Here is an 18,690-nt window from a genome sequence, read left to right as displayed (position 1 = left end):
TTCAACTCTGTAAAATATTTGATGCCACAAAAAGTAATATTTCTTTCTCTGAAATTGGATTTAAACTAGTTTTAGTGGAAAATTACTAAGTTGTTATAGTGTTTACAGTAATTTATACTTTCAACTGCAGAATATCCTTAGCTTGTTGCTTTAGTGTGTTTTTCTTTTGTTAATATAATTTTACCGACTTACTTTTTTTTAGTATTTAATACCAATGAATTTATTTGTGGAATATAGCTCTCCTAATATCCTCATTCTACGACAATGCCTTATCTAGGGAGGGAGCGGGACCTCATGTGAATTGTCTAAGCTGCTTTTCTAGCTATGAGAGTTCGTAACCCGAAACCTGAGTTGGCGTAGGCACGGCCAACTCGGCACTCTAAATTATTTTTGACGTGATAACGTCTTTAAAATCGTTTTAGTCGGGTGACATGTTCAGAAACTTGTGTCACACCAAAACCTCACGAGCGCGATCGCAGGTATAACGAGAGAAAGACGGACCGATCTCCCGTCTCATCTCGAGCGCTGCCAGTCATTCCGTGAATGTATGAAGAAAAATGTATATCATAGTCGAATAAGTAAACTTGTCATTTTACACCCGAAATTTATCATCAAAAGTGTGAATAAAACGATAGATGTAATTTAAAATTTGAAAAAATTGTTATCTTCATTAATTCCTTACTTCCCAAAAACTTATATCACCAATAAGACGTTATCACGTAAACATCTCGATCGTAAACCTACTTTACAAACAACCAATATTTTTTTCTGTATCTGTTGTAAAAGTGTACTTACTTTTCAGCATCGTGAAGCTGTTCGCGCAAAATAAAGAAGACAAGAAGAGAGTGGAGAAAGCGTTAAGCGAGTCAGGTCTACCCACGGGAAAGACAGACACCATCTGCCAGTCTAAGTTCCAATTTGAAGACTTCTTTGGTTTCTATAAGAGTCTCACCCAGCGCACGGAAGTACTGAATATATTTAACAAACTGTAAGTGTCTTTATTTAAATAACTAAATATATACAAACACAAATTGAAAATTAGATATTTTAATTTTATATGGCGTAATGAATTGATAACGTACCACCACTTTGTGGAACCAGCTGCCCACTGAAGTATTTCCGAACCAATTCGACTTAGGGTCCTTCAAGAAGGGAGCGTACCAATTCTTTAAAGGCCGGAACGCACTCGTGAGCTCTCTGGCATTGCGAGTGTCCATGGGCGGCGGTATCACTTAACATCAAGTGAGCCTCCTGCCCGTTTGCCCCCTGTTCTATAAAAAAAATGTAGTGTTTTATGTTTAGTAAAAGTCTCTCGATAAAATAAAAAATACAGTTTGCCAATTATACGCTTTTTGGTGGCAAATTTCAAATTAAGGAATTTTTTAATCTACTTTTTGATAGTATTCCTGGATAGAATATAGAAGCGTTATCCAATATAAAGTATGATTTTGGCGCGGATGCATAGTTTTTTTTTAGACAAAGATCTTACACCGTTTATATACATTTATGATATGTATATGAAAATGATACGAGTGAAAGAAATAGTAAAATTCACGCTAAATTACAACTTAGATTCAAGAAACATACCATAGCAGTTTTATATATCTGTTTAAGTAATCAAAGTTTTATGTTCAACAAATAGATGTCACCTGTGGAATCTTGAATCGCGGTATTGTTTTGATTTAAGAATAGTATAAGTTTTTCAAGGTATTATTATTAAATATCTCAGCCTTAGAAATGGTGTTTATTCTTGTTCAATATCTTTGGAGACAATAACAATTCCATACCTTACACATACACACGCCATTCCTATTCTGTGAAGTACACGTAAGTTTGTATATCATTTGCAAATTTAAGAGGATACGCAGAATTATACAGTGTATATTTCAACTTCAATCAACAGCTCAAAGCCAGTACTCAGATTTAGTTAGCTGAACTAATGATTGACTTAACCTCATACAACGTAGAACAGTTGCGGTGGATGGAGTTAGTCAAACTAAATTTAGTTGAATAAAAGCTACATTTAAATAGAAATGACAGCTGTTAAGTTTGACAATCTAAAGCGGGGCTTTTCAAAAATAACTTTAGAGAATTGAACTACATGAATAGAATTTTCACCGTTCATTTATTCTTCAATGTACCTTGGATTCGTTGTATTAAGTTGTCTGCAATTTTGTGGATGTCACAAAGTATTGAAGATTCTTAAAATAGGTGGTAAAATAAATATTTGTTTTGTATATACCATTGTTTCAGTTGTTATTATTTTGAACTTAACTTTGCGGTTATATTAAAATAACTTAACAGAAAAATATTATTCGGTTATCAATTATCATATCATAAAACTTATAAAAAATCTAACACCAATTCAAATAAAATTATTGTTTTTTGAAGTTATACTTCTTTAGGCGCGTTATGAAAAATTGTTGAGAGAAATTTTACGATGCGCGCGCACCGTGACACAAAATTAACAGAATGAAGTTGGCCACGGAAGATGCTACGGCATTGGACATAATTTAAAAACAACATTCGAATATTAATAGAATTTATGTTACACTTAATGTAAGAGAATAATAATAAATATTATTTATTTAATTTTTCAAATGTAAACTGATTTTTATTGACTATAATGACTCCTTTTTCAGTCTTTGATTATTTAATTGTAATTAATTAGTTGCATGCAATCAAAAACTATTTTTAATAATGCCAAAGAAGTATAACTTACTAACTTAACTACATAAGTACACGCACCCTTTTTTATATATTTTTGTTTAAAAGTAATTTATGTAATAAGTAATTTTCATTTTCATATAGTACGGACGGAAAACCTCACCTATCAGCTACGCAGCTCGTGGACTTCCTCAACGAGGTTCAACGTGACCCTCGTTTGAATGAGATCCTCCACCCTTACGCAGATATGCAGAGAGCAAATGACCTCATCAGGACATATGAACATAATAAATACCATCAGCAGCGATCTCAGCTTACGTTTGATGGGTTTTTGAGGTAGGTTTTGTAGCAATTAAATGTAAAAAATGTTTTAGAAGTATCATCATGTCATATTAATCCAATCAGCATGGTTTTTGTAAGGTGACATTAATAGAGGTTTTTTTAAAATACCAGTGTTGGCCTAGTGGCTTCAGCACGCGTCTCTCATCCCTGAGGTCGTAGGTTCGGTCCCCGGCTGTAATCACATGGACTTTCTGTGTAAGTCCGCATCTAACACTCACTTGTATCGTGAGGAAACCGGCTTGTATCAATTTCAATCGACGACATGTGTCTAACAGAAGTCTACTTCCTTGTCTTTTAAATAAAGATGAAATGGATTTAATCTGAGCCTAAAACTGAGGTTGTAGCGCCACTGGAGTATTATTATTATTTTTCATTTCGAACACATGTTTTAGTAAACTAATCAAGTTTGATAGCTAAGTTCTCTCTCCTCTGTAAATCCTATATAAAAGAACAAGAAAACAAGTATTTTAATGTTACCGTTACGCTTATAATAAATACATAAAGGAAATTTATTGTTAAGAATTGAATCAGAATTAGTACATACTTAAAACAACGTGTTAAGGTTCAAAGGATTTAAATAAATGAAGCGTCCATTTAAAGAAAATAGTATGTATAATTAAAATAAACTGAATAAGTCTACGCCTCTATGCGTAGTCACGTACAATTTAATCCTCTGTCAGCAATATTGAAATTGGGCTTGTTGACAATACAGCAAAACGGTTGTTTTCATCGCGTGTTGTTTATTAAAGTAAAGTATATAGTATTTTCAGGACAGGTTTCATCACAGGTGTGTACTGTCTACACATAATATGTCAATTTTCAATATTGTCAAGAGAGTCACACATCGTAGAAAAAACGTGTTCTGACATTTAATTAACTTTATCATAATTAATTTATTATTATAATAACTTTATCTTTGGTTTAGACAAAGTTACGATCCTGATTTTGTACTAAGACAAATACAATTAAAGATTTAAGTTCGAACTAACTCTTTTTACGTCTGTCAAATGGTTGTATTTGAAGGGTTGCCTGTGAATATAAATTGTTTTATTAGTTGAACATTTAAAATAAAAAAGGTAGATTTTAATTTAATTATAATAATTTTCTAGTTTAAAGTGAATTAGTATTATTAAAATTAATTTACATAAAATGTATTAGCATTTTAAATAAAGGTTTTTAAATTACCGCTACGCACGCTATTTGATATTATTCTATTGTTAGTAGAAATGAAAACTATAATGTTTTCATAATAGACCTGCAGTACTTAACAAAAGACATTTTCATATGAAAAATATTTTAATAAAGGCGGCTTACCGAGATTAAGATGTTCATAAAAATAAATTAATATTATTCATATATTATAAGTTTGATATATACGTTCTGTCTGAGGTTTTACTTTGATTAGTCTTGTGGTATGAAATTGTCCGAAACTTTTACTTATTAATAACCATAAAATGTTTTCTTTACCGTGCTCCAAGACCCAAAGGAGAGGAAGAAACATTACTGCGTCTCCTTTATATATTTTTTTGGTCATCAGTCTTCTATGCTAAAACTAAAACATTCACTGGCACTCGAACCCACGGACTTCAGGGTTTTTCTTTTTAGTTATATTTATTGTAATATTTCTGTTATGCTGCACTCATTAATAGCTTATTAATATTTTCTGCATGGATTCGGAAACGGAATTCGAAATCGGATATTTAAGTACAATTTACCTACGATGTGTATTATGAGGGAAGTTGGAAATTGCGTGTTTCATAAGGTGTGCTTCATTTAATTAAGGGATAAGCTGGGTTGAATCGGGTTTTATTTTACATTAAATTATTTTGTACTGGCTTACGGTTCGGTGTAAGTACAGGGCCTTACCCATTTATTGTGTAAACAGACACGTAATTAAATTATTAAAAAAAAATTTTCTTTATCTTCCATACCAAAACAATTACTGTTTTCACCAAATGATTTGTCCATTTGTTAATCGGAGAAAATAAAGCTCGCGCGATTTGAGCCACGAAGGTAAAAATGGCGCATATATACACTGTAGAACATCTTTGTAGTCTTCATTACTCGTCGTGCTTGTCTTGAAGATCGCTAACCGCTACATCGACCTTCAGCCTACACACCACTCTATACCCAGCTTGTTTCAGGACAAGATATTGAGACCCCGACTAAAATATATATAATATATATAAAGGATGGTTGTACGTTGTGTTCACGACATATATTTATAATGATATTTCTCTAGTCTTGGAGAATAGAAGTTTGTTCTTTGTAGAGATAAATAGGAAGCATTTTATGTGAAAAAGATATAGTATTGCGCAGTATTAATTTGAACACACTAAGTACACTCGCTGTGGACACTCGGTCAACCCTTGTATATGCTTTATTAAACGCGTAATAATAACAAAGTAACCCCTAATGTTCCTTATGTTAATTAAACATTTTTCTTTAACAGATTTCTAATGTCGGAGGATAATCCTATAGTTGCGCCTAACAAATTGGACCTCTGTGACGATATGGATCAGCCCTTAGCGCATTACTTCATAAATAGCTCGCACAATACCTACTTGACTGGTCACCAGCTCACTGGGAAGTCCAGCGTTGAGATCTATCGACAATGCCTATTGGCTGGATGCAGGTACTGTTTCAAATACTCTAATTAGATACTCTTATAGTCGATAAGACAAATAACAATCGAAATATAGCACTTGGATATTAACAATATTTTAAATATCTTTTTATTAGAGAATTATCACTAAATAAATTCAAAGCCCTCGTTAAACGAAAATTAATCAACAAAGCTTTTTATAAATTTGAGGACTACTTAAATGATCCTAATCCTTGGGATTGATTTGCTCCAGTTCAAACCATTTGTATGACAATACTTGGCGATTAAAAAGAGTGGCGGAAAGTTTCTTGCCAGTTCTTCTTACCCGCTCTACGCCCTTGACTTGCGAACTGGTAGTAAATATAAATTTACGATTAATTTAACTTGACGATTCAAAAGTGTACTTGGTTACCCACTTGAATAGATATTTTGAGTTTGAGTTTATTATTACTATACCGCTATCATATTAAAGTTTTTGAAAGAAAAAAAGTAAGTAATTTGATTGATTTTTTAAAAATTAAACATCGTTTATATAACAGATAAGTAATTGTAAAAATAGACTTAACGTAACTTGAAGTGGAATGTATAAATAATTCAAATCCATTTAGCCAATTAAGTTACAGGGTACGTCTGAAATAAGTACTTAACCTTCCATATTTGCCAAATTTAATTTCAGGCATAAATAATAAATTTTTTAATCAAGCAAAATTGTTCTCTTACGGGTACTCAAAAATGTCAGTAGTAATTGCTATGAGATTGTTATACAGAACATTCTGTTGAAAAGTCTATTAGGTTGGCTAATTATTTTTTAACATTATATCATTAGCCAGTTACGTTATTATACGAAAAAAAGAAGCATTATCATTTCATTAATTATAAATTCACTGCTGATATCTGTTTGATCTTTTTAGGATTGTTTGTTTTCCATTATACCGATGATTTGGCAGCTAAAAATAACAGCGCGTCATCTTTCAATTAACTTTGGTTGACGCTGAAAATACGTAATACATATATAAACGTTGAGCACGATTAAGAACCTCTTTGGTTTGTCTAGAAGGCCTCAAAAATTAACGTTTGAAGAATTTTATTTCTCATTACAAAATTAATTATGATACGAGATGCACGTACCATCAGTCAGATGTACTAATTTTAGTCTTTTAGGCTCATTATAGGTGTATCTTTAATGCCCTATTAAATTGATTAAACACGCTAATATTTCGACGGTAATTTATTATGTAATTGCATACCTTCAAGCTTCAGCTTCAAATAATTTGTAGCGAATGAAAAATTTAAGATTTCATGAAAAGGGAATTCATTTCGTTTGCTTGATTTATTAATTACTTAGGGATTTGTTTCCTGGATAAAATAAAAATTGTTTAATGGTGTGTTGTGTATGTTCCGTAATAAAGTTTTGTGTAAAAATAATCGTGCATCGACTTAGGACAACTAGAAATAATCGCTATTCGGTCCAGAAATTTTATAGGGACATGCTGCAGACACAAAATATATTAAAAAATATGTTATATCTTATTCAGACTAGTACGTTAATAAATCTCCAACAAAATTTGAGCTTTCGTGGTTGTTGCGTCCCCAGAGACTTACATCTCTTAGTTCATAAAGCTTTTTCGTGTTATATTATGAGGAACAAGATCTCTCTACTCACGAAATAACTCGGTTTAATGTTAATGGTGTATTTTATAATGAGCTCGTTGTTTAATGTTAAAATTTATCAGAAGATACACAACAATTCTCAAGAATCTTGACGGGTATGGATTTTCTAAAGTGGGAAGTCCAAATTTTGCATATCCATCCGTTCTGCCTTTTTTTTTTAAAGACAATTCACACCAATTGACCGAGTCCCATGCTAAGCTGGTGAAGCTTGTGTTATGGGTACTAGGCAACGGATATACATACATAGATAGATAGACATATAAATACATATTTAAACACCGAAGACCTAAGCACAACACCAATTGTTCATCACATCGATGTTCGTCTCAGCCGGGGATCGAACCCGGGACCCATGGATTCGCAGTCAGAAAGTAATATGTCACCTGGGGCACTATGACCGAAGAAGTAAGACTACATTACTTTTAACTTTGTGCACCTTTACTGCGGTAAAAGTTTCAGGAATTTGAAGTAATATAGAAAAATTTATCAGACCCATCGCGCCTATTGCTTTTTGACAACGCAGTGACCGGAAAGTTGTGACTATCAGTTAGCGGTCTCGTTATATCTCTTATCGTTTGATTTAACCATCAAAATGTAATAAACGTTATTTTAATACTTTAACAAATTAATAAAACTCACGTTATCGGCTAGCGGACGTTAAATAATACAGTTTAAACAACGAGAAACCATGGAGAGAAAAATGATTATTCGTTATTCGTATTCCTAAGCAATCTTATAATTTTATTGTGTAAAAAATAATATGATTATAACTTAATGGAATTATGATTGTAATGTATAGACATAAAAATGAACCTGGGGTAAATCCTCCTAAATTATAAAGTTCTTACAACATCAGTCATTATTTTAGATCCATCTTTGGGCGTAGATTTCCTCTATTATCTTCCGACTTGACCGCAATTGCACCTTTCTATTTGCAGCCTGTAATGTTGTATAAAGGTTTACGGCAGTTTGTCAGTCCCCAAAGATCACTTTTCGCACCTAAGTCTTTTTTCATCCGGTGACAAGGCGCTGGGAACTCGGGTTCGATATTGTAATTATACTGTTATGTAAAGTGGGGTGGTAAGTAATCAAAAGGATATATGTGTTTAATTTCTGGATTGTTATTATTACCCCGAGGGCGGCTTGTTGAAGGTACTGGTAGGTTTCAGTGGGAATTGTAGTCCCGTAATTACATACATGCGGACGCGCAACATTGTTCTTTAAAAATACCTTTTCCTTAAAACCACAAAAAAATTTGGAAAAAAATTTGTAACTTTCCCTTTATCGATGAAACAAATTCTATCTGATCTTTCGCGTATCTCACGCAACTTCTATGTTTAGATCAAACTAAAGTATGATTATATTTGTATAAACAAAACGCTTCAAACGGAAGTGTGCTAGGCGGACGGTTTACTGTTCTTAATAGATACACATATTAAATTATCATCGTTAATTTGTCTAAATTTTGCTTCATATTTGTAGTTTAATCCAACAATAAATACCCACTCAATATCGGTTTGCATACGGAGAAAATGTTTGTGCAAACCCCAGTATGGCCATAGAAACAGCAATCTATTCCATTGAAAAATTCGATTTTATTAATAAAAAAGAAAACGTCTTCAAATTGTACAACAGTATTCTGTTAGAACACTCGTTTATGGAACGTTCTTGGCAAAAAAATCTAAATAAATCACCTGGTCGTCGAACGGAATTCGTTAGTAGATCGTAGCGTGAAAAAATCTGTTTATTTGTATTAGCTTCTAAAATAGACATTAATCGTGTAGACAACTTACTTGAATACTCAATAAATGTTAAAACCGTGTTATTGCTTTTTATTAATCACTCACTTTAAAAAAAGAAATACATATATGTATACTCGAAAAATATGTTCTGTGTGAGACCTGTATTATGTTAAAAATGGATGAATATCAATTTTAATTCAATTTCAAAATTCTTCCTAAAACTTAATAATAAAACGCTTCGCTTGTATTGACTTAAAAAGGGGGAAATAAACTGGCTATCGTACGCACTTATCTTTATTTTATCTTGAAATATCTGATCCCTTTATAACTTGCTGAATTCCAGTCTAATGCGTTTTTATCATACATATCTTAAAAAAGATGCAAACAGCATCATTTAGAGTTTGCACAATGTAGAAGAGAAATGAAATAAAGATCAATATCAGCAAAAGGTTTGAATGTAACCTTTGAAACTATTTTCGTGAACGAATCCAACAGAGTTATGTAGAAACATTTCTATTAAGATAAAATCTTATAAATACAACAGTAATTTTTAAAATCTTAAGAGTATTATTGGCTTACAGTTTATAATGGTCGCAGCTGCTTACAAACACTTTGTAAATACACCTTGGCGATTTAAAAGAGTGACGGAGATTTTATTGTCAGTTTTTTTCCGTCCGTTCTACGTTCTAATTTCAGAACTACCGGTAAATTACTGATGTTTATAAGTGTACATTAAGTACCTGATTAAATTGAAGTCAGTATTCGGACCTTGTCGATTTCTCCGCTATTTAGATTCCCCGTGTCTCCATTATATATGAAACAAATGCGGCCTATTTAGCTCATTTCCTACTTTCATTCAACTTTAATAGAATTGCAAGGTTGTCAAACGGAGTCAGCGAGAGCCTATTGATAAACTTCTAAAGTAGATATAAAATACAGTGTATATGAAAATGTTAATAGGCTGTGTTGTCTCTTTGTTATGAAGATTATATTACTCCTACATAATTTATAGATAAAGTCCTACTAGTAGATTATAAAAATTGCTATTGCTTTTGAAAATGAAGAGCCTGAGGGGCAAACAAGAGTTTTGCGGCAGGCAAAAAAATTGTCCTTGATATGTGTCTATTTGTACCCTATTCTAAAATGATGGTTATATTTTTATGTTCATCCAGCTAATCGATTAAGATAACAGCTTCAACTATAAAATAGGGGTAGAGTTTTAAAGCTTTTCAATAATTTTTATTCAAATTCAGTGTGAATCTGTCCAAACTTTCAGCATCTAAAATGTACTGTTTTAAAGTCATGTTTTGTTGTTTTTTGATACGTCAATACTTGTTTCAAACCATCAAATTATTTAATTAAATTAATAATTTCAATTCCGTTTGGTATGTTACATTTATAATAAACTATACAATCATTTAGTTATAATATATTTAATCGAATTCACGTTTAACCCAAGTATTTATTTATTTATAAAATCTTTGGTTGACCAGTTTTTAAATGAAGTCCAAAAGTCCTCATTAGACTTGACAAAGTTTGACAAATTATAACAAATACATTTCTTTTTCGATAAACACGTGTGGGATAAATTTGTGTTTTGAGTAAGATCTTTGAAACAACTGCACCCTTAACTTTGTCAAAGCTAAAGCAGTGCCTTTGTCCACTCACTCCCAAGTTAGATACAAGAGAAAACTTAGTTAATAACTGTAGCAGCTTAACAATGAACTATATCTTCAGGTGTGTAGAGCTGGACTTCTGGAATGGTCGATTAGACGAGCCCGTTATCTACCACGGCTACACAATAGTGCCACAGATCAACGCTCGTGATGTGCTGGAAGCGATCGCCGAAAGTGCCTTCAAGACCTCCGATTATCCAGTGATACTGAGTTTCGAGAACCACTGCAGCCCGCGACAGCAGACGAAGATCGCAAACTATTGCAAAGATATATTTGGAGATATGCTGCTGGATAAGCCCTTGGATTCACATCAACTTGAGCCCGGTAAGCTAGATAGTCTTTTACATTATTTGACGTGACAACGTCTTATAAATCGATGGAGCCGGCTGCACGCACGAAAAACATGACTCATGCGGCGTTACCTCGCTCTGAGGCGTTCCATTTAAGGCTTGAAGTGCAAGCGAGAGCGCGAAGCGACAGAGAGGCACAATCGGACTCCGCGCTCTTCAGCGTTCGACATCTGTCTCTCTCCTACTTGAGTGAGCGATTCGTGACTTTGTCACGTTCAACTATCGTCAGTAAACCGACTTTACAGACAACCGATTTTTGAAGTTAATTTCTACCCATAATCCAGAAATAATTATTGTTTCGCCGGCAGAGGTTTCCATTAAGTATAAGTATATATACATATAAATAAATTCTTAAAATAAGCATTAACTTTTGTTTATGTTCTTGGGTGCTTGATTATAATTAATATTTTTAAAATACTAATGTCAAATTTAACACCATTATACTACATTGAAAACAAAATTATTTAACTAAACTAAACGTTTTGCCAATCATTTATTATTTCTAAATCCTTGATATTTATTGTTCAAACATGTCAGTGTTTCCCTTTGATAATTTAGATAACTTATATGTTTTGGCAATAAAATTCGTATAAAGTAACTCATAAATAAGATTGTTTAGAATTTTATTATTAAAACCCGGAGGGATATTTAAGACAAATGCAACATAAAAGTTGTTCACGCTTCACTAACGGTTATTGCAAAGTTAACTTTAGCAACAAACGGTTCAGTTTATGGTTTAAAACTTCGAGTTTTACAACTTTAAGCTCCGGTAACTCTGAGTGGGCGTGATGCTTCTTTTAGAAATAGAGAACTGATTCTTAGCTACCTTTCTCGCAGAGAAAGTTAGTGATAAAAATTACTACAAATTCGAACGAAATTAACGTTAAAAAGATATTTACGTAAGATTGTCACAGTCATATCTAAAAATCTCTAAAATCTTTTTTTATAATTAACTAGCGACCCGCCCCGGTTTCGCACGGGAGCAATGCTGATATTAAATTCAAAGTGCTATAGATTTATAGGCACGCTCCCGCCGCCCAGGCCCCGCAATTTTTAAATCTGTAATATCTTCATTTAAATCATATGCTGTAGGTGTTTAATTGAATAAGGATTAATGCTGTATTGGTTAAAATCGCTTCGAAAATTAGCCATTATTTGTCGCAAACAGTAAATGACAAAAAATGTTATTGTGGGATATCCATAAGAGATACACATATACCATCGCGGAGATTTCTGTCGATCTTTTCAATGTGTACAATACTTAGTGCATTATTTTGATAAATCCCGTAGGATTCAGCCTGCGTTTGCAATGTAAGCGCAAAAAATGTAATTATTTACATCATATTAGAAACCTCAAATATAACAGTATTTCTCCACTATGTTATGTTATTATACCTATAAACCTTCCTCTTCAATCACTCTATCTATTTAAAAAAAACGCATCAAAATCCGTTGCGTAGTCTTAAAGCTTTAAGCATACATAGGGATATAGGGACAGAGAAAGCGACTTTGTTTTATACTATGTAGTGATGCCGTGTTCGTGATAGTGGTTTGGCTTCCAGAGAAATAACAATGTCAATGGCTACATCAAATTTCCTTAAATTTTTTAATAAAACTGCCATATAAATGTGTCTGCACCATGCCCCATTGGGGGTTATCGAGACATAGACACTCTACTGTAGTACAGATGTCCCGTGTGACAGCGTTGTAAAAAATTTGTAACAGCCGTTTATAAGATCTTTTGTGCTTGCAAGCGCGTGTTATGCTTTGAAACAATTTTTAATATTTTTGCCTTTAAAGTTCACAAGAGCTTATTGGAGTTCTTGTTAAGTGCCGAGGCTTGTTGAATAGCAGCTAATTTTACGGTCGTATCGGTAATATCGATCGGGTACTTACGCAACGATCAAGTGAAGTGGGCTCATTAACAGAGACCCCACTGTGCTAATTGATAAATGACTAGCACATAACCAATATAAGCCATGGTGATTATTATATATTAATACGGAATTTTCCTAGACATGTTCTATCTTAGTGGGACTTAAGCCTTGGAAAACTGGTTTGTTTTCATGAACTTCTAAGAATATGCCAGCTGGCAGTTTTCTTTAGTATAAAATAAAGCTTATCACGACTTGCGATCTCAGAGTAAAAGGTTTATGTAGGTTCTGTTTACAAGAAAATTAGAAATAAAAAGTCTTTCAATAAGTTTTTATAGTAAAATTCTCGTGGCTCTTGGTTGTTGCTTAAACTTGCGTTCCTAGGTAAATTCAGAAAAAGAGCAGTAGAAAATACTAATCTTTGATGTTCTAGGGGGAGAGCTCCCACCGCCGTCGTTACTTAAGAATAAAATAATAATAAAGAACAAGAAAAAACATCATCATCACCACAAAAAGGAAGAGATCGTGGTGGTTGAAGAAAGCGAACAGCATGTGCCCCAGGGAAATGGAGAAGTGGCGCTTGGATCGGTAAGAGACAGTATAACGTTTTAGTAATTTCATCTCAGATTTGGGGGAGTACTGTAGATATACCACCATTTTTAAAAAGTTCTTAAAGCTAAAAATCTGTTAGTAAGACACAAAAACTTCTTTCCTACCGTAATGCAATTTAATACTTTTTTTTTCTCACATTGGTTGCCTGGAAGAGATCGCTCGAAAGCGATAAGGCCGCCAGTTGCTCTCCTTTTTATTTAATTATGTCAATTTTACTATATTAATGTATACGAAGTGTTAATAAATAAATAAATAAAAACTTACAAATTTGTGACTCGGCACTACTTTCTTTATTGGGTGCAACAAAACTAAACTTTAGAATTGAATAAAAATCTTAAATACCTATACATAGTTATTTTTAATCCGCTCCTAAATGCTAAAATACTTTTTTCAATCCAGTCTTAACTATAAACATAAAATGTATAAACATTTTATTATACGATTTTGAAAGAAGTTTTACGCAAATAAATCACGGCGTCCAACCTTTAAAACTTCGTATTTATATTTTTCCGCAGCTAGTTCGACAAGGCTCAAAGGAAAGCAGTGAGACCTCGGAGTCCGAAAGTTCTAGTGAAGAGGAAGCGGGTGGCACTGGAGAAGTGGAGGGGATTTCAGAGGATTCGAGAAGGGAGAGTCATGCTGTTGCAGAAATTTCTGCGCTTGTCAACTATGTACAGCCTGTGCATTTCAGCTCGTTTGAGAATGCTGAAAGTAAGTATATTCATTTAAATCGATGGATCATTTTTAATTAATCGTTGTGCATTGAGTATTTTCACCCCTTCGTTGTTGACATCACCAGGTGCCGCACTACTCGTCGATTCTTGTCAATGCAGCAAAGACTTAAACTCCTGTTTTTTTTTAAATTCTGATTAGTATTGACTTAATTTGGTTTCAAGAACTCACCAAAACGCTTCTCTAGGCAAGATCGAGTCCAAGTTTTTAAGTGTTTACTAACATTCTCAAATTACTCATATTATATTTTGATTAAAAACAGTCTCCAACGAAAATGAAATCCGAGTTAATAATCCTAATTAGTCAGACATTATTTAGAAGCATGTTATGTCACCGATTCGACTAAACAGTGACCGTTTTGTTTCACGTGACTATGAAAATCTATACTATAAATTAAATAAGTTTTAATAATAATTTAATCCATAACTCTTTTTAAAGTCATGTTTTATACAGATTACTCTCAATAACAGTAAATTTTTCATTAAAATTCCAATCCACTGTTTTTTGAAATGAAATGTCTTAAACTATTATTTATAAACGCAGAATAAATCTCAAATACCTATAAAACGATATAGCCTTATGTATAACTTAAATTAACTTTGAAATGAAATGTACGCGACAAAATATTACTTAAGCTGAATATTATAAATTTTCCAGAGAAAAATCGTTACTACGAAATGTCATCGTTCGATGAGAAGCAAGCAACAACGCTACTAAAGGAGCGACCAGTCGAATTCGTTAATTATAATAAGCACCAGTTATCCAGAGTATATCCCGCGGGAACTAGAATTGTTTCTTCGAATTTTATGCCGCAGGTATTTATGTTTTGAATTGATTAACATTTAATTACTTTCTTTAAGGGTTTTGGCCCTTTTTCCTTCAGAATTGGAATCGCACGCGAGTAACATAACTAAACTTCTTAGTTCCCGTAAAAAGTGTTTATATCACAAAAAAGTATTTTATTTAATAGTCTTACAAGCTGATTCTTATTACAAATAATCATCTATTTGGTTAACGACACTGAACTATTTTACAATTAATTTTTTTTGGTGGAACATAGAATATTCGAGGATTTTAATTACCGTCTATTGCCCCGCGATCTATATAAACTTGTTTCCTCTACCAAACTTTGAATTCATATATTATGATTAAGATTTCTTATTCTGTATCTCATGTATCTCTTATTATTTCCAGGTGTTCTGGAACGCAGGATGTCAATTAGTGGCTTTAAACTACCAAACATTAGACCTGGCGATGCAGCTCAATCTCGGAATCTTTGAATACAATAAGCGTTGTGGTTACTTGTTAAAACCCGAATTCATGCGACGAAAGGTATTTAGATTTATTGTAAGCTGTAAAGTATATATATATATATCTACGTCTGAGACGTCTGGAAGAAACTGCTTTTAGCAGTAAGACCGCCCATTTACATCCTTTGTCTATTTGATTTTTTTACTTATTTTGTTATTATTATTAAAATTTTATATTTTGCTTTTTAATGTGATCAGCGCCATCTCGGGACGCTATTTAGAACATCATGTTAGTAAGGTTAGGTTAGGTATTTATGAATACTAAATTATATATAATAATTATCCAGCGGCGCTACAACCCCATATGGAATTTGGCCTCAGATTTATTCGTTTTTTTGATCATTTCATAGACAAGTAGGTAATCAGCCTTCTGTTTGACTCGTATCGTCGTTTTTTGGATTTGACACTTGCCGGTTTTCTTGCGATTCCTTCAACGTAGGCGCGAGTGTTTTATGCGCACATAGATAGAAACCGCATTGTACGGCCGGGGAGCGAACAAACGACCTCATGTATGAGAGTCGCACACTGATGCCACTCGGCCAACATTGCTTGCTAAAAAAAATGTATATAAATACGATAAAACCTAGGTAACATTCTATTACAGGATAGACGCCTTGATCCGTTCGCAGAAAGTACGGTAGACGGGATAATAGCTGGTTCATTGTCTGTGAGCGTTGTGTCAGGCCAGTTACTGACGGATAAGCGTTGTGGGACGTACGTAGAAGTGGATATGTTCGGATTACCCGCGGACACGGTCCGTAAGAAGTTCCGTACACGAGTTGTACCTAATAATGGCATTAATCCAGTATATGGGGATGAACCGTTCGTCTTCAAGAAGGTATATTTAAATAGGTTTTTTATACAGCAGTATGGTATTAAAAAAAGCTGTTTAGTTGAAATTAATCTGAACGCCTGCACATAGAACCCAAATAAATACTTGTAATTGTTTTGACTTGTCAATTTTTAAACTGAAAAATCAGTCACAAATTTTGCACTTTTATTATTTTAGTAAAATTTTATCCTAAACTTTTGTATTACAGAAAAATAATGATCTGATTACATTCTAGGTGGTGTTGCCAGAACTAGCGATGCTGCGTATATCAGCCCACGAGGAAAGTGGGCGGTTGCTCGGCCACCGAGTGTTGCCGGTTCCCGAATTATGTCCCGGATATAGACACGTCGGCCTGCGAACGGAGCTAGGACAGCCCACGGGAGCCGCGTTACTTCTGCACGTACAAGTCAAGGTGAACGTGCGACCGTACTACGTAAGCGTGCACACATGATTCAGACTCACACTGTGTGTACTTACTATTTGAATTTAGAATGCTTAAGTCTCAGGTCCAGCCAGGCGTCCGTGTATTTGTTCGTACCATTTTGAAATTGGAACTCTCAGTGATGTGTACGTATACGTAAGTACGGACATTTAAGATCGTTTTAAATTTCGAACGCTAGTTTACTACCTGTATGTAAGTACGTGCAGATACTTACATTTTTAAAAGATTAAATATGCCATATGACAGGTTTGTAGAAAGTTTTATACTATACAGTAAAAAAAGGTGGCGGTTGTCATTTAAATCAATCGATTAATTGTTAATGGAACGTCATTCTATTAAAAATACATTTAAACTGATTAAAGAATAGAACTTAAAAACCAAATTATATTTATAACTGTAACGAAATATATAGATGGGGCAACATCCATTTTATCATCACATCAACAGGTCTTTTCTTTATTTTTATTCTTGATTAAAGCCGGATTCCAGCTTTCTGTCACTAACAATATTTGTATTGTAAATAACACATAAGCTTTTTAAGTCATCGCTTTTTTACAATTTAATTTCAGTTCATAAATCAGTTATTTATCATTTTGAATATAAAAACTGTTAGTGCTCCACTCATGAATTTTACCCTTTAGAGATCGGGTGTCTATCTTTCATAATAAAATAATTATTAAACTCTATTTCATTACATCAGTATAAAGAATAGATTAAATCACGAATCAAACATTAGTAAGCAATATAGTAAAAAAATATTTTCTGTAAAAATTTCAGGACTATGTACCAGATCGGTTGTCAGAATTGGCTGAAGCGTTGGCGAACCCAATCAAGTACCAAAGTGACATGGAGAAGAGGGCTCATCAGCTGTCAGTACTGACAGAAGACACAGACACGGAGGAAGCACCGCTTGATGCTGTTAAGAGACCTGCGTCTGGTGTTTCTGTAAGTTAATAATTAATAATTGAAATAAGTTTAATGATGTAATGTATATAGTATAACTAGCAGACCGGCCAAGCGTTGCTGTGGCTAAGGTTTCTGTTATATTACATAGTAGGAAACTATTCAACGGAAACAGTAGAACACCAGTCTTGGGGACCACCATGCTTTTTTGGTGGTTATGCCATTAAATTGTAGCTTATGTGAAACGTTGGTACTTTCAACACAGCGCCATCTGTTAGAATTGTGACTACCAAATAATAAACAAATATTTTGCAATAACATAATATTGCGGGTATAAATTGAGATATAAATTGAGATAAGCTATCCTATCTTTTAAGTTGGATCAAACTACATACGGTGTGCAAATTTGATTGATATCGGTTCGGTAGTTTAGGAGTCCATAGCGGACAAACAACGTGACACGTAATTTATATATATTAAGATAGACTAGATAATATAAGAATTGACTTTGACTAATAATGTAAAATTCCTTAAGACAATTTTGCGCGCCATTGTGTGTGGCATAATATGCGAACGATTTACGATTGTATCACCTTAACATTTTGTACCATATGTAATAAATAAATTATTATTATTATAAAAGTTTAAAAAACCCTTACTTAGAATAGTAACAGTAAACTTTGTATGGAAAACTTATGATCATGGTTTATACTACGGTGATATAGAGAGATGACAGTGCTGAGAATACAGTAAATGAGTTGTTGCATTCCTTTGGGTATAGCCTAGAAATCTCAACTGAGACTTTATTGGCTATACGTAGTGGGTGCGCGTCCCAACGTAGACGTACGATAGTGTATGTTGCGTGTGGCAGATTAAAAAGGTTTTGCGTGATAATATTGAGATATGTGAGCATTGTGGGTTAAAAGAGGTCG

At 33.4% G+C, this 18,690-nt stretch overlaps 1 protein-coding gene across 2 annotated transcripts in view; it reads left to right on the top strand.

Moving 5' to 3' along the window:
- The window catches only part of LOC125052316 (1-phosphatidylinositol 4,5-bisphosphate phosphodiesterase classes I and II), a 76,564-nt gene that overhangs the window by 51,313 nt on the left and 6,561 nt on the right, over positions 1-18,690 (top strand). The window contains exons 5-15 of one of the 2 annotated variants that reach the window (XM_047653082.1): positions 803-988; positions 2,812-3,003; positions 5,462-5,644; positions 10,765-11,027; positions 13,361-13,515; positions 14,055-14,250; positions 14,929-15,086; positions 15,466-15,603; positions 16,186-16,419; positions 16,649-16,825; positions 17,633-17,800. In XM_047653082.1, the coding sequence (XP_047509038.1) occupies positions 803-988; positions 2,812-3,003; positions 5,462-5,644; positions 10,765-11,027; positions 13,361-13,515; positions 14,055-14,250; positions 14,929-15,086; positions 15,466-15,603; positions 16,186-16,419; positions 16,649-16,825; positions 17,633-17,800 (2,050 nt within the window). Of the gene's footprint in view, positions 1-802; positions 989-2,811; positions 3,004-5,461; positions 5,645-10,764; positions 11,028-13,360; positions 13,516-14,054; positions 14,251-14,928; positions 15,087-15,465; positions 15,604-16,185; positions 16,420-16,648; positions 16,847-17,632; positions 17,801-18,690 lie in introns of both variants that reach the window. The other variant, XM_047653081.1, reaches the window with a different exon arrangement.

Source organism: Pieris napi, chromosome 9 (assembly GCF_905475465.1).
Source record: "Pieris napi chromosome 9, ilPieNapi1.2, whole genome shotgun sequence".
NCBI classification, from domain to species: domain Eukaryota; kingdom Metazoa; phylum Arthropoda; class Insecta; order Lepidoptera; family Pieridae; genus Pieris; species Pieris napi.
The sequence above is the reverse complement of the archived record's forward strand: the minus strand, read 5'-3'. Positions and strand labels throughout refer to the sequence as shown.